Here is a 15,455-nt window from a genome sequence, read left to right as displayed (position 1 = left end):
ATGCAAGGTTGTTGTTTTTTAAAGTGAAAAAGGAAGAACACCCCGTAGCCACCCCATGACCACTGATTATTAAAGTGAAGTTCCAAACACTCATAAATCACCCCTGAAAATGTCACCAAAAACTTTTAGAAATATGATGACCTCACCTCTTTTGAGGGGTTAGGAGGTGAGGAGGAGCTCTGCGAAACTGTTGGATGGAGCTTGGCACAGCATTAATGTGCAGTTATTTTAAAGAGATTATAAAGGCTTCCGTGCGTCCTGGGCTATCAATGCTATGTTTATTTTATTGATCTAAGCCACCCTAGGACGTTATGGTAAAGGGTGAGTAAGATATCTAATAATGCTAATAATAACAGCAGCAGTGCCCCCCAAGGCAGTAACTGTCATGCCAAATGGCAGATCTGAGGCCTATGCTGCTATTATAATATACCGTGTATATTCGTGTATAAGCCAACCTTTTCAACACATTTTTTATGCTGAAAAAGCCCCCGTCGGCTTAGAGTCGAGTGAGGGTCCCTTTCGGGCTACTCCTTCCTCCTCCGCCGCCTTTGCCACTGTCGGCGGCGGAGGAACGAGCAGCCTGAAAACAGCCCTTTTGATCTGCTTGTTCTTCCTCCGCCGCTGCCGCCACCAGCATCTCGGCAGGTAGGTAGGGGGATGGGAGGGGCTGTGGGGGAAAGAGAAGTCCCCTCTGCCGTGTGAGCATGTGCGCGCACACACACACACTCCAGCCCACCAGAAGGTTTGTGGTGTGGTGAACCGGCTTATACGCGAGTCGATAAGTTTTCCCAGTTTTCTGTGATAAAATTAGGTGCTTCAGCTTATATTTGGGTCGGCTTATACTCGAGTATATACGGTAATTGTAATCATCACTATTACTATTACTAAATTTATTGTGCACCCATCACCAGCAGGTCCCAGGGGGGGTTACACCTATTCAAAATTCAGAACAGTTAAAACAAATGGCGGGAATAGGGTGGGCTCTGAAAACACACATCTCAGGTGTAAAAGATCAGGGTAAAGAGGAGCGTCTTCTGCATTCTCTGAAAGCTGTGTAGCGAAGAAGTCACACACATCTCTGCGTGGAGGGAATCCCACAACTTAGGGGCTGCCACATAGGAGAAGGCATACCACTCAAACTTCTGAGGGAGGTGGAACTACCAAGAGGCCCCCTTTGTCTATCTTAGAACCTGGGAGGGTCAATGGGGAATGAAGGTCCAGAGCTCACTGCGTGATGTTTAAAATAATGAGCTCTCCTACCCACCCTGGAAGAATGGCAGATGAAGGTGATGGACTATATGGAACTGGCAGAAATGACTGGCAGAATCCGAGACCAGGGAGAAGAGTCGGTGGAAGAAGATTGGAAGAAATTTAAAGACTATTTTCAGAAATATTGTAAAATTAATGAATGTTAGAATGATGCTGGATAGAAACTAAGTGGTCTTTAGCTGTAATGTTAGAAGAGAATACGAGAAAATGGTTATTAACAGGTAAAAATTTAATGTTATAATATTTTAAAATTGAAGATTAAGATGATTGAAGAGGGGAGGGATTTGCTGAATTAAAAATTTGAATTGGAATACAGAAAAGGGAGGCGTGAGGAGGTCCGGGAAATAAGCAAATGAAAATATGTGATGGAAAGACTGGATTGTTTTTAACTATTTTTATTTTGTATTTTTTCTGTATTTTTTCTTTTTTCTTTTATATTTGGTAACTTTTTTGAAAATCTCAATAAATATCTTTAAAAAAATAAAAATAAAATAGTGAGCTCTCAGGCACTGCCAGCAGAGTTCCTGCATAGGCTCTAAAAATTCTAAGTTGCCTGTTCCTGTGGAAGTGCCTCCTAGGGATAGGCAAATCTGTTAATTTCAGTTTCTCTCATTTTCTCATTTTTCCAATCTAAGGTTCACTTTGCCACATAGGTTGTGATTTTAAACAAGACAAAAGGTCCTCATGAAAATTCACTAGTATTTTAGTGGAAATTTCTCCTAATACACATTCTCCTAATATATTCTTGTATATAATTGCATGATATACATTGTTTTGCAAAGCATTCCCCCCTCAAAAAATAATGCATTTCTGCAAAAAAATAATGCATGTTATTTTCATTAATTTATGCAGGTATATGTCCACTCAACCCTGTTATATGCCTTTTTCTACACATTACTTGCAAAATTCAGAAAAGTGCGTCAAAGCACAGCTGGGTTCCCATTTGTGTATTGTTTCATAAAGTGTGAAATATGTAAATCTGTCTTTAAATGTCAACTGAATGGACTTTCTCCCTAGTCCGTCCTGCCCCATAGAAAGCTGCTCCTGAAAACAAGATGATGCTGAGACTTGACCTCCAATGGAGAACAAGGAGCTGCAACTGGGACAGCAGCAACAACAACAACATGAAGAGAAGGCCTGGGCCTAGCACATGCAGTTGGGTTTGTAGGCATGGCTAAGTCTCCTGGATTACAGTGAAATGGCATAAGTCATGAGACCTGTTCATCCCCCTGTGGTGTTTTGGAGAGTTCTTTCCATGGAGGAGCAAAGGCAGAAATACAAAGATAAGGATTCCAGCTTGAATGAGAAGGATGGAGGAAACGACGAAGAAGAAGAAGAAGAAGAAGAAGAAGAAGAAGAAGAAGAAGAAGAAGAGGAGGAGGAGGAGGAGGAGGAGGAGTAGTTTGGATTTGATATCCCGCCTTTCACTCCCCTTCAGGAGTCTCAAAGCGGTTAACATTCTCCTTTCCCTTCCTCCCCCACAACAAACACTCTGTGAGGTGAGTGGGGCTGAGAGACTTCACAGAAGTGTGACTGGCCCAAGGTCACCCAGCAGCTGCATGTGGAGGAGCAGAGACACGAACCCGGTTTCCCAGATTACGTGACTACCGCTCTTAACCACTACACCACACTGGCTCTCAGTGGTGTAGTGTCTGCTTATGTGGCTATAAAAGGCATTTCCAGGCTTATGCTGCTGGAGAGGAAAAGTACAGGAACTCTATTCAGTGTGGATTATGTTGTTACCTGCTGGATCCGTGTCACCAATTCTCACTTTGGCAGTTGGGTTGCTATACGGCCCTACACCACTTTTGCTGACGCAGGCAAACCGGAAGGATAACACCAAACCCCGAGGCAGATGCTCAGCAGTGTAGCAGCACTCTGAGATGTCGCTGGCCAGAGTCTTCCATTCACCATCTGGGCCGACAAAAGAGAAGAATAAAGTTTAGTATTTAAATACAGCGGGCTGCATGTAACAGTGTCATATTTTGACCAGATGCGCTTGGATTAGGATGCACAGGGAGGGAGATTTCCAGCTATTGCAGAAATGAATATTCTGTCTTCTATCACTTTAGACAGGTGCACTGTTAAAGAGATGTGTGCGATCTCTCAAAAGCACAATATTCAGTCCTGCATCCACCCTTCTCCCCTCTCTATGGGATTTCATTTTTTTTTAATGAATTTTATGTTACTTCAAGCTGTTTCCTTGAAAGCAGCCTCATACTTTCTCAAGATTGGGAAAGGAACCAGATTGTTTTTAAAAGCCCCTCTCTGCCGAAGAGAACTGCAAAAGCTTAGAATGCAAATCCAGATTTCTCAGGAGCGCAGAGCTTTCATTATGGAAAGCGTTCCAGACAATCCAGAGCGATATGATTGCACCACATTCACTTTCGCTTGTCCTGTTGTAGTCTCTTGTGCAACGTATTTTTTAGAATTTGAAGCAACAAGCACCCCACCCTCAATTACTATTTGTTAGTAGAACAGGGGTGGGGGAAGCTATTGGCAAGGCTGGCTCTATCATGTTTGGCTTTTATCTAAACAGTTGTCACGTGGAAGAGGGAGCCAGCTTGTTTTCTCCAGCTCTGGAAGGTAGGACTCAAACCAGTGGCTTTAAGTTACAAGAAAGGAGATTCTGAGTAAATATAGCTGATGGTAAGAGCTGTTCAACAGTGGAACAGTCTCCCTTGGGAGGTTATGGACTCTCCTTCATTGGAATTTTATTTTTATTTCCCCCCCAAAAAAATTTATTCATTTTATAAGACAAATAAACAACACAAACAGAGAAAACAAACAATACAAATTCTTGTCTTATCCTTGTTTTTTCTGAACATTGTTAGGTGAGCTTCCCCAAGTCCGCCCTGTCTGATTTTCATTTTACCTCATCTTTAGCAGTTTACATATATCATAATTTTTAATTTTTTATCACACTTACTTTTACCATAAAAATCTGCACATTTTATCCCTCACATACAATACTATTTTAAAATACACTATCGTCTACTTCTAACCCTACAGCCTATATCCACTTCCAAAGCTATTCTAAGATTTAAATATTAACATATTTCCCCCCCCAAATATTCTTTAAACTTTTCCCAATCTTCTTCCACTGTCTCTTCTCTCTGGTCCCGGAGTCTCCCAGTCAGTTCGGCAAGTTCCATATAGTTTCTTCATTGGAATTTTAAGGCAGAGGTTGGATGGCCACCTGTCATGGATGCTTTAGCTGAGATTCCTGCATTGCAGGGGCTTGGACTTGAAGACCCTTGTGTCCCTTCCAACTCTAAGTTTATATTATTTTATGGCTTGACCTTATGACACCTGTGTTGTGGCAGTGGATTAGACTGCTCCAGGTTATTTTATGATTCTGTAGTTGTGGTGGGGCCTGGGAGATGCCTCAGCAATGTTTCTAGTAAAGGTAAAGGTACCCCTGACCGTTAGGTCCAGTTGTGGACGACTCTGGGGTTGCGGCACTCATCTCTCTCTATAGGCCGAGGGAGCCGGTGTTTGTCCGCAGACAGCTTCCAGGTCATGTGGCCAGCATGGCTAAGCCGCTTCTGGCAAACCAGAGCAGAGCACGGAAACGGCGTTTACCTTCCCACCGGAGCAGTACCTATTTATCTACTTGCACTTTGATGTGCTTTCGAACTGCTAGGTGGGCAGGAGCAGGGACCGAGCAACAGGAGCTCACCCCGTCGTGGGGATTCGAACCGCCGACCTTCTGATTGGCAAGTCCTAGCCTCAGTGGTTTAGACCACATTGCCACCCTGACAATGCAGGAAATACCTTCCTCCAGAAACCACAGGCTGGATCCTAGAATCATAGCTGGAAGGGTCAGTTTTTACAAGGAAGCAGTTTGTACAATGAGTTCTCATTTGTTTACCATCTTTTTTGCACAGTACAGAGTAAGTAACGGGAGTGTTCAGTTCCACTGGCTTCCAGGCCAACTCCACTCCATCTTCAAGAACCTCAACAATATCAGGAGACGGTGGGTTCGAAGGTGTCTCTGTCAAAGTGGAAGACAAAATTTAAGCCTGTGACTGGTAGAATGAAGCCATCCACAGTGTAAACTTAGGACCAAACTTTAGCTCTTGTGCTTGATGCTGTAAGCACCCTGTGATATTCGGATGAAGGGTGGTATATCAGTTTAGTAAACAAACATCAACATCATAGATATTTAAAGCATAAATAGCTGCCAAGAGGAAGGGAACTGAGTTTGATGCCCCATGCCACAAACCCAATGAAAATTCTCCCCTTACAACTACTATTTGCCCAAAGAAATTTCTCCCACCAGCAGAAGCTACCCTACTGTGCGACTACTGCTTTCAGTGAGGGGGCAATTTTCATTAGGATTTTGTCATGGGGAAAAGAGCTAACCCCATTTTCTATCACATGGTGCTGATAATGCTTGGATTGCCTCATCCACAGATCACAGCTCCTAATTTTATTGCAGAAACTAGATGCGCCGATTGCATGCCAATTAGTGGTAAATCCAATTTGGCTATCTTACGCCAGTGCTTGTTGTTTGTCAGTTATTTAGGAGGTAACAATCCCAAACACCCCAGGACTTGACAAACACATTGCTCAAGCCCATCTGAGGTGTTGCCTCTTTCTCCTTGCTGCAAGAGTCATACTAATTGCCTGAAAGTTCTCAGGGTCTTTATGGAGGTATAGACATGGACTTCCAGTCATAGCTTGTAGCTCAGACTCCCATTTCGTTTTACTGGAGCTACTGGGAGGCTGGGCCCAGTGAGAACAGGGGAGCTTTAGAGGTGTCATGTCAGCTTGCATTCCAAGATGGGACAAGACATTTGTGAATGATTCCTGATAGACTGTGTTGATTCAGAGAAAGCAGAAAGGCTCTACAGTGGTACCTCAGATTACATATGCTTCAGGTTACAGACCCTTCAGGTTACAGACTCTGCTAACCCAGAAATAGTACCTTTTTGCTTCAGGATGAGAACAGAAATTGTGCTCCGGTGGTGCGGCGGCAGCGGGAGGCCCCATTAGCTAAAGTAGTGCTTCAGGTTAAGAACAGTTTCAGGTTAAGAACAGACCTCCGGAACGAATTAAGTACTTAACCTGAGGTACCACTGTATTTCTGAATGCTGTCCTACACAAAAAATATTGCTGCACATGGAAAGTTGTCATGTCAGAGAGAAAGCCGTGCTAGGACTTTCCTGCCAAAGATCAAGTGGGAAATGCTATGCTACAAGTTCAAAGGATCAAAGGGGAAATAATTTGTTCCTTTACCTGCTTTCCTTATTACACAGGAGGTGGAAACTGTGCCCTGGGCGTTGGTGGCTACACATGTATAAGTGCCAAAATCATTGGATGTGGCTGCTAATATTGTTAAAAGCTGGAAGTGTTTGAGCGTAGAGGAGATCAGGATCCTGTCCGTACTACGAATGGCTGCTCCATCTGGAAGGTGGAAATGAAATACAAAAATATATATATATGAATGGGTCAAGGTTATGAAATCTTATGAAATCACAGAAAGAGGTACGTGAAGAATCTTGAGTAGAGGCAATACGTCAGCCCTAGAATGTAGGGTGCAGAGGGTGGGAGCGACTCTCCTCTAGAGTAGGCCTGGAAGCCATGAGATTTGAAAAGAAATGGGAATCCTCCCTATCCCCTCTTGGTTCCTGGGTTCAGAATAAAGGATGATTTCTTTCCCCTGGCTGGGATGGATGACAGTGCCTATAACCACTTGATAACAAAACAGCTATCCTTTTGAGCAGCCTTTCCTTTTATAGGCTCTAGATTTATTTAAATAGGAAATTTATAAGCTACTTGATCAAGCAGTTCTCCAAGTGGTGTACAAAATTGGAAGACTAATAACGGCTAAGATTCAGTCTAAGCGAAAACAAATATATGCATTATTATTATTATTATTATTATTTATAAAACTAAAATTAAAAACTAATAAAAATAAATCAAGAAGAAGAATGGAAAAAGAGAAGCCAGCAAACTTTTAAAAGACATATAAGTAATTATATTATAAGCCTGGGTAGGTTTGCCAAAACAAAAAGTTCAGGAGGTATCTAAAACAATATAGCAAAGGTGCCTGCCTAATTGTGCATATTTCAGGTAGGGAAATTCTGGCTTCTCCTCCCACCTCATTCATTCACTACTCTCTTTCTCCCACCATTGCATCCCTGATCATGCACATGTAATGCCCATGTTGAAGTGTGGGAAGGGATTTGTGAAGAAAAGGGTCTAACAAATAGAGAAATGTTCCTGCCGTTCCCTCCTTGCTTTGCCCCAAACCATCCCTGTTACAGATTCATCACAGGTGGACAGGTGTGAAAGTTATATCACCTTTGAACCATTCGATGTTGGGTGATGAATGGGCAGAGGTCCGGCAGGACAGCGTCAGAGACTGCCCCAAGGCAATGGTCTGGTCAGTGAGCTCTTCAGCAAAAGAAGGTGCTGAAAAGGAAGAGAACTTTAGAGAACACAGGTCAGTGAGGCAGGAAGCAGATACCTGAAATGCGTTGGGTTTTACCTTTTCTAGCACACATTTCTAAATCAACAGAGAGAACCAGAGGAGTAAGCCGCATTCTCTCCCATTTCCAGATCTCCAGGTTGCAATCTAGCAATCTTAGCTGGTCCTTTGTGTCGGTGCAATTTGTACGATGGCTAATTTAATAAAAGGGGACGCGGGTGGCTCTGTGGTCTAAACCACTGAGCCTCTTGGGCTTGTTGATCAGAAGGTCAGCTGTTCAAATCCTCGCAACCGGATGAGCTCCCGTTGCTCTGTCCCAGCTTGCCAACCTAGCAGTTCAAAGCACGTCAAAGTGCAAGTAGATAACTAGGTACCGCTCTGGCGGGAAGGTAAACGGCGTTTCCGTGCGCTGCTTTGGTTTTGCCAGAAGCAACTTAGTCATGCTTGCCGCATGACCCAGAAAAACTGTCTGCGGACAAACGTCAGCTCCCTCAGCCAGTAAAGCGAGATGAGCACCGCAACCCCAGAGTCCTTCGCAACTGAACTGTCAGGGGTCCTTTAACTTTTACCTTTTTAATTTAATAAAGAAGCTTCAATCGTACAACGTTTCTACAGTTTTCACGCTGTGCTTCCCCAGGTTCTAGTTTTAATGCAACAAACAAACAAACAAACAATGTGATAGTACCTTTCTCCTTTGTTTTGAGGCTTGGAAGAGTGAATGAAGGGAACCCTGTTTTCTTTTTCAATCCTCCAGAAGCCTCTGTCAAAGATGCTCTTTCTTGCAGCTCACCCTTCCGCTCCTCTGAGCCTGTTGAAAATGAAATGAACCACTGTAAAGACAACCAAGTGATGGGCGCTTTAGGCATTAGTTATTTAACTAGATATTTATATATACAGTGGGTGCTCGGGTTGAGAACGTGATCCGTGCGGGATGCACATTTGCAACCCGCAGCGTTCGCAACTTGCAGTGGCGTGTCTGTGCACATATGGGTTGCAATTCGGAGCTTCTGCGCACGCGCAAAGCGCAATTTAGTGCTTCTGTGCATGCGCGGCCGCCGAAACCCGGAAGTAACCCGTTCTGGTACTTCTGGGTTTCAGCGGTCTGTAACCCGAAAAGACACAACCTGAAGCATCTGTAACCCAAGGTATGACTATATACATTTTTAGAACAGACTGGATAGCTCAGTTGGTTAGAGCACGGTGCTGATTAACACCAAGGTTGCAGGTTTGATTCCTGTATGGCTCAGAGGCATTGCAGGTGCTTGGAATTTGATCAGGATCCCTTTCAGCTCTACAGTTCTATTATTCTGTGTGTGGCGTTTGCCCTCCTAGGTGGGTCATAAGGAAAGGGTTAAATGAGTGTGAAGTGATTGGCCAGTGGGAACCCAAGGGGAGGAGTTAGAGTTGGTGTTGTTGGGGAGTCAGTTGGGAGTTGGAGAAGGAAGAGGGAGGATAAGTCTGTGGGTTGGTCGAGTTGTGTTGTGAGAGAGTGAGAGAAACTGATAGGAGGAGTCAGATAGACAGTTAGGAGAATCAAGTTAGCAGTTATTAGGAAAGGTATAGGCCGGTATCGAAACTAAGATTAAGAAACTGACAAGAAAAATTATCTGAAACCATAAACTTGTTAAGGCTTATAAAATAAACCTGCTTATTTGATCTAATGTTAACAACTGTCTGGACTCCGTGTGTACCCATGAGAAACGGGTTGGTGGCAGCGAAGAGGCAATCACAGTGGTGGCACAGGGATCCATAGACTGTCAAATGTCCGGGGACCCTGTGTGATCGCCACACTGTGATTCTACATCATTGGCACCTGCCCTGAACTCATACGATGAGGCAGCCCAAAAAAAGCCAATAGGGCCACTTAAGCCTTTGGGAAAGCCATGTAAAATGGTGTACATAATTGCATGCTTGAGTGAAGATGAAGAAGGAATTGTCCTACTCCAGCCACTGCCTTTTCAGTAACTGTGCTTAATCACAAGGTGTGTTTGGGTCTTTGTAGGATATAGTTAAATGTCTAGTGAAGGTGGTCTTCAGAGCAACATTTTAGGGTTCCTATAGCAGGTTCTCAGATACCTGGTAACTTCTCATGGTCACCTCTCACTGAGCCAGGTCTTCAGACCTCCTTTACCCTGCGCCTAAGAAAGGAAACATGCACACATATAAAATTATTACCTTCCCTGCTTTCCTGATCAGAAGATGACTTTCTCGTCAACATTCTTGAGAGGTGGGTGACGGATGCTTTTACCTTCTTCTTTAGACTTTGCTCTACCAACTCCACGGACTGAGATCTGACAAAGGGCTTGAAGAGCCCCACTTTGTCTTGTAAAGAGCTCCTCCGCTGTTTGGCTGGGTCTTCCAGGAGACCATAGATTTGTTGAGACCCTGCTGGTATGTTACCTTCTGAATCAGACCTATTTCCTAGCCGGGGTGCTTTGGCTTCTTTTGGCTCTACGTCCAACTCAGGTGGAGTTTTCTCTTCATCTCTGGGAGCTTCCTGTACAGCCTCACCTTTCAAGTTATCATCCCTGGCACATATTTTTTTATCCTGATGTGCATGAGATTTCAATCCCGGTAGCAACTTTGCTTTTTCGCCCATAGGCAAACGTCTTTTGCTGGGTAGATTCTCAGGGGCTTTTCTGAAGCTAAGGAACTCAAATGGGAAGTACACAATGTCATAGAGTTCATACAGGTTGAGAAAGGCGGGCTCCACCTCAGAGATGTCAAATTTTGCTGTCTTGCTATCAGGACGAGGCATGTCCTCTGAGAGGTCCTGAATCTGTACTAAGCGGATTTCGCACATTTGGTCGCTTCTTTGGCTGTCACAGTAATAGGAGAATCTGTCCCCAAACCCAGAACTACCAAAATGAGATACCATGGGCATTTCTGTGCCTACATAACCCATGCCTTCGAAAGGGGGAGACATCCTGGCTTTCTTGCCCATGGAAGGTAGCACACTGAAGTACTCTTCTTCTCCAGGATATATAATATCTGCTTCTGAGGGATCTGCTAAGCCAATGCCCCCTTCTCTTTTTCCTCTCCGAACAAGGTATCTGGTGGCCGGTCTTACTGCTTGCCCAGGTGAGCCTGGGTAGAACACCTCCCTGGATGGAGAAATGTGTCTTCTGGATCCCTCTGGATCAGAAACGGACTCTGCTAAAGCAGTCATCTCTTTTGACAGGCAAACCATCTCATCAACTAAGTACTCCAGGGCTTCAGCCTCTGTGTCACTATAAATAGCAGGTTTCTGGTGATGAACATGTCCTCTGGTTCTTCCTTGTCCAATGGAATATGGGGTTTCCTTTTGAGTAACCGGGATTTCTCCCCCAGAGGCTGAAAACGGCACAACTCTTGCTTGGGAGAAACCTGAAACAGATGGCCCTTGGTCTTTCTGGAATATAGACTCGTCCTCACTGGAAGCAAGTTGTGTACAATAAATGAGTTCTCGTTTTTCCGGTTCAGAGAGAGAAATTGGAATAGCTTTGCCTTGTGAAGCCATTAAGATTTGCCTCTCTCCAGGAAAGGCATCAAGCTTCCTCTTTCCTGGGGCAAAATTTTTCTGCTGTAGGTGTTTATGGTGTTCCCCCTCATGGATCAATGCTTGGACGGTATCTGCTTGTTGAGAAGGCTCTCTTATCTCACCAGGAGCAGGCACTGCTTTGCTGTGAATGAAGGACTTAGGAGGCTTTTGGCTTTCTCCATGAGAGACTGATATAGAAGCAGGCAAAGTCTCTAAGCCAGCAGAAACATCACCTTCTCGAACAGGAACTTTCATCTCACTGTGCATGGGAGGTGTTTGGTATGAATGCTTAGGCTCAGCGTTTGAAACTGGGGCAGCTTTCGCTTGAGAAATAGTTAAACTAGCTGTGCCTTTGCCCTTTAATGCAGCCGATTTCGCCTGGCTGGGTGCTGATGGTTTCTGTGGCAGAATCTGCTGCTCTTTCCCTCCAGGGACGGATACAGCTGCCTGTGGGCCCGGAAGACTTGAGCTTTTACTCTCCAGGAGAACTTCTGAAGGCTTCTGATGTAAAACCAAAGAGCCTTCCACCACTGGCGTAGTCTGCAAGACCTCTGGGCTTTTGCCCTTTGTCTTAACAACTTGTTGAATTTGCTGACCCTGAAGAGAAAGGACTTGAGGCAACTGGTCTCCACTTTTAAATGGCCCCTGAAGAACGGCAGGTCCTTCTTTGCCCTGGACAGAAGACAGCATTGTATTATGAGGGAGGCCTTTCCCCTTCCCACTGTCTTGGGAGACCAGTAGGGCTGTTTCTGGCGGAGTGACTCTCAAATCTGAGCTCTCTCCCTTTGGAAGAATAGGAACCGTGTCCTTGCAAAGAGGAGCTTTGAATGTCTGAGGTAATCGCCGTTCCTCACTTTCACCCTTTGGGGCTAAATCTGACTGCTGAGCAGTTAGAGCCAAGTCTTCCCTTCCTAGGGTAGATGTTCCCGGCTTTGTTGCAAGAGGTAGCCCTGGTTTCTGAACCAGACCCTCTCCTTTTTCAGATGGCGGTGTTGAAATCAACACCTTCTCTTGTTGCTGAGCAGCCAAAGACGAGCTGTGCCCCTCACCACGTTGTGCAAATGGCACTTCACCCTTCACAATTTTCTTTGAGCCTTCCTTTGCCGAAGTCTTTTCTGAGCCCTTTTCGCTGCAAGCCTCAAAAGCACTGCCCTCGGGAACTAAGTCGCTCTCTTCTTCCTCAATGTACTGCTCCTCAGCAAAGCTTGTCGCTCTCATCTTGTAGTCATCCAGCGACCGGCTTCTGCTGGAAACTTGAAAAGTAACTCGCGGCGATTTCTGCGCAGTGTCAAAAGAAGCCGATTTGGTCATCAGAGGACCAGCTCCGCCTTCTCTGCCCCACTCGGTTTCTTCATCCCCAGACAATCCTCCCTCTCCCAATTCGAACTGTTCTAGAAGGGGTTCACGGAGGCCACTTAAAGCTGATTTTGAATAGCCGGCTTTCCTATAGGTTCTCTTTGCTCTTTCTAAATGCTTCCTGTGCTCTTTGCCTGGTGATGAAGGCACATCAGCAAGACTCTCAGAAGGCTGGCTGTAGAAAGTACTTTTTATGACGCTATGTCTGGGGACGCATCCAGGGGATCTTCCTGCTTCGGTGCTTTCAATTTCCCCTTCTCCAGGTACCAGCAAACCAGCTTTATCTTGCGAAGAAGCTGTGTCAAACGTTGGTCCCCGAGGCATTAATTCTTCACTTTCTTGGCGTGTCCGATCACCCTGCTGCCTCTTCGCTGAAGCCTGTTTAGGTCTTGTAAGCAGCGGTGGCAGCGAGGATTCAGAATTCTTAGCCTCTGCTATGGACTCCTGGTATTCTGGGTAATCTGATCCCTCAAGCACAGATAAGTGAAGTCCTGGCGTAGGGCCAAAGTGCCTTCTTCCTGTGGAGGCCGAAATCTCATTGTCTGAAGATGATCCACTGGTGCTTGATGAGCTGCTCTCTTCCAACAGGTGTCGGGAGATGCCTAGAGAGGTGGTCTTTTGAGTTTTCTCCAGGATTTCTGGGATGGGTCTCATCACCAGCACAGATTTATAGCTCATAAGAGAACGCTGAGCAGTGGAATAAAACACAAGGCAAAGGGGTTAAAGCAACTGAGAGGAGAAAACCAGTTAAGACACAACAAGAAGCTCTAATGGATGCTCAAAAGAACTTCTTGGGAAACAGAATTTCTGATCAGTGCACATTAGCCTGCAGCAGTTTTAATGGGTTTGGTGTTTGTTTGTTTTTTTGCAAATAAGGAAACTATATAATGAACCAATGGCAATCAAAGTCTGTTATTTGCAATCTCATGTTGAGCTTCTTTTGCGTATAATATTCTGTGATGGCTCCCGGTTTGTGGAATGCTCTCCCCCTAGAACGCTCACCTGGCAACTTCACTACATATATTTAGGCGCTAGGAGAAAATGTTTCTCTTTAACATAGCCTTTGGCTGATGAAGGGAACGCAGTGGATGTAGCCTACCTTGATTTCAGCAAGGCATTTGACAAGGTGCCCCATGATATTCTTGTAAAGAAGCTGGTAAAATGCGGTCTTGACTATGCTACCACTCAGTGGATTTGTAACTGGCTGACTGACCGAACCCAAAGGGTGCTCATCAATGCTTCCTCTTCATCCTGGAGAAGAGTGACTAGTGGGGTGCCACAGGGTTCTGTCTTGGGCCCGGTCTTATTCAACATCTTTATCAACGACTTGGATGATGGACTCAAGGGCATCCTGATCAAATTTGCAGATGACACCAAACTGGGAGGGGTGGCTAACACCCCAGAGGACAGGATCACACTTCAAAACGACCTTGACAGATTAGAGAACTGGGCCAAAACAAACAAGATGAACTTTAACAGGAAGAAATGTAAAGTATTGCACTTGGGCAAAAAAAAATGAGAGGCACAAATACAAGATGGATGACACCTGGCTTGAGAGCAGTACATGTGAAAAGGATCTAGGAGTCTTGGTTGACCACAAACTTGACATGAGCCAACAGTGTGACGCGGCAGCTAAAAAAGCCAATGCAATTCTGGGCTGCATCAATAGGAGTATGGCATCTAGATCAAGGGAAGTAATAGTGCCACTGTATTCTGCTCTGGTCAGACCTCACCTGGAGTACTATGTCCAGTTCTGGGCACCACAGTTCAAGAAGGACACTGACAAACTGGAACGTATCCAGAGGAGGGCAACCAAAATGGTCAAAGGCCTGGAAACGATGCCCTATGAGGAACGGCTAAGGGAGCTGGGCATGTTTAGCCTGGAGAAGAGGAGGTTAAGGGGTGATAAGATAGCCATGTTCAAATATATAAAAGGATGTCATATAGAGGAGGGAGAAAGGTTGTTTTCTGCTGCTCCAGAGAAGCGGACACGGAGCAATGGCTCCAAACTACAAGAAAGAAGATTCCACCTAAACATTAGGAAGAACTTCCTGACAGTAAGAGCTGTTCGACAGTGGAATTTGCTGCCAAGGAGTGTGGTGGAGTCTCCTCTTTTGGGGGTCTTTAAGCAGAGGCTTGACAACCATATGCCAGGAGTGCTCTGATGGTGTTTCCTGCTTGGCAGGGGGTTGGACTCGATGGCCCTTGTGGTCTCTTCCAACTCTATGATTCTATGATTAACATTCTATGTCCTTTTAAATGTGTTTGTGGGAGGAGGGCTTTTGTTCTGTTTTTGTTTTTATTACATATTTTGTGTTCTCATTTTATATTTTTGTGTTGTGAACCACCCTGTGATCTCTGGATGAAGAGTGGTGTACAAATTAATAATAATAATAATAATAATAATAATAATAATGATGATGATGATGATGATGATGATGATGATGTGTTTCTTAGGTGTGCAGCTAAGATTTTTTTAACATGTACTGCTAAGATGTAATGTGTTAATATGAAAAAAGGGCAGTTGGAAACACATATGTTAGAAAGAAAAACAGATCTTCTGAACTGCAGGTTCTGCAATTCTCTAGAAACTGAATAAGGAACAAAAACATGTTGAAGCACAGTCCAGTGGCTGGGCTGGAGCCTACTAACCTGCCATTTGCTTCGGGACACAAAAAATTTGAGCTGCTTTGTATCTATGAAGTGAGCTTCTTCAAGTGGGAGGTTATGCTGTAAAGGGGAGGGAAGGAATAAATTAACATAAATATAAACATTAAAATGTCAATTCACAAAGAATCTGGCATCACGTGTTTCAGAAAAGTGACTTTCTTTTGCCAGAAAACACTAGCACTGATGGTTAAGGGTCCATCT

General features: G+C 44.5%; 1 protein-coding gene across 48 annotated transcripts in view; it reads right to left on the bottom strand.

Annotated features, from left to right (window-relative positions):
• The window catches only part of OBSCN (obscurin, cytoskeletal calmodulin and titin-interacting RhoGEF), a 281,685-nt gene that overhangs the window by 20,686 nt on the left and 245,544 nt on the right, over window positions 1–15,455 (bottom strand). For all 48 annotated transcript variants that reach the window (XM_083466412.1, XM_083466407.1, XM_083466411.1 and 45 more), the window contains 7 exons: window positions 15,237–15,314; window positions 9,884–13,271; window positions 8,394–8,516; window positions 7,582–7,692; window positions 6,514–6,681; window positions 5,144–5,266; window positions 3,013–3,183 (listed from right to left, as the gene is read on the bottom strand). In XM_083466412.1, coding sequence (XP_083322538.1) covers window positions 3,013–3,183; window positions 5,144–5,266; window positions 6,514–6,681; window positions 7,582–7,692; window positions 8,394–8,516; window positions 9,884–13,271; window positions 15,237–15,314 — 4,162 coding nt within the window. The remainder of the gene's footprint in view (window positions 1–3,012; window positions 3,184–5,143; window positions 5,267–6,513; window positions 6,682–7,581; window positions 7,693–8,393; window positions 8,517–9,883; window positions 13,272–15,236; window positions 15,315–15,455) is intronic.

The sequence above is a fragment of the Podarcis liolepis genome (genome assembly GCF_965112155.1).
Source record: "Podarcis liolepis genome assembly, chromosome: 12".
NCBI classification, from domain to species: Eukaryota; Metazoa; Chordata; class Lepidosauria; order Squamata; family Lacertidae; genus Podarcis; species Podarcis liolepis.
This window is presented reverse-complemented; position numbering and strand designations above follow the sequence as displayed.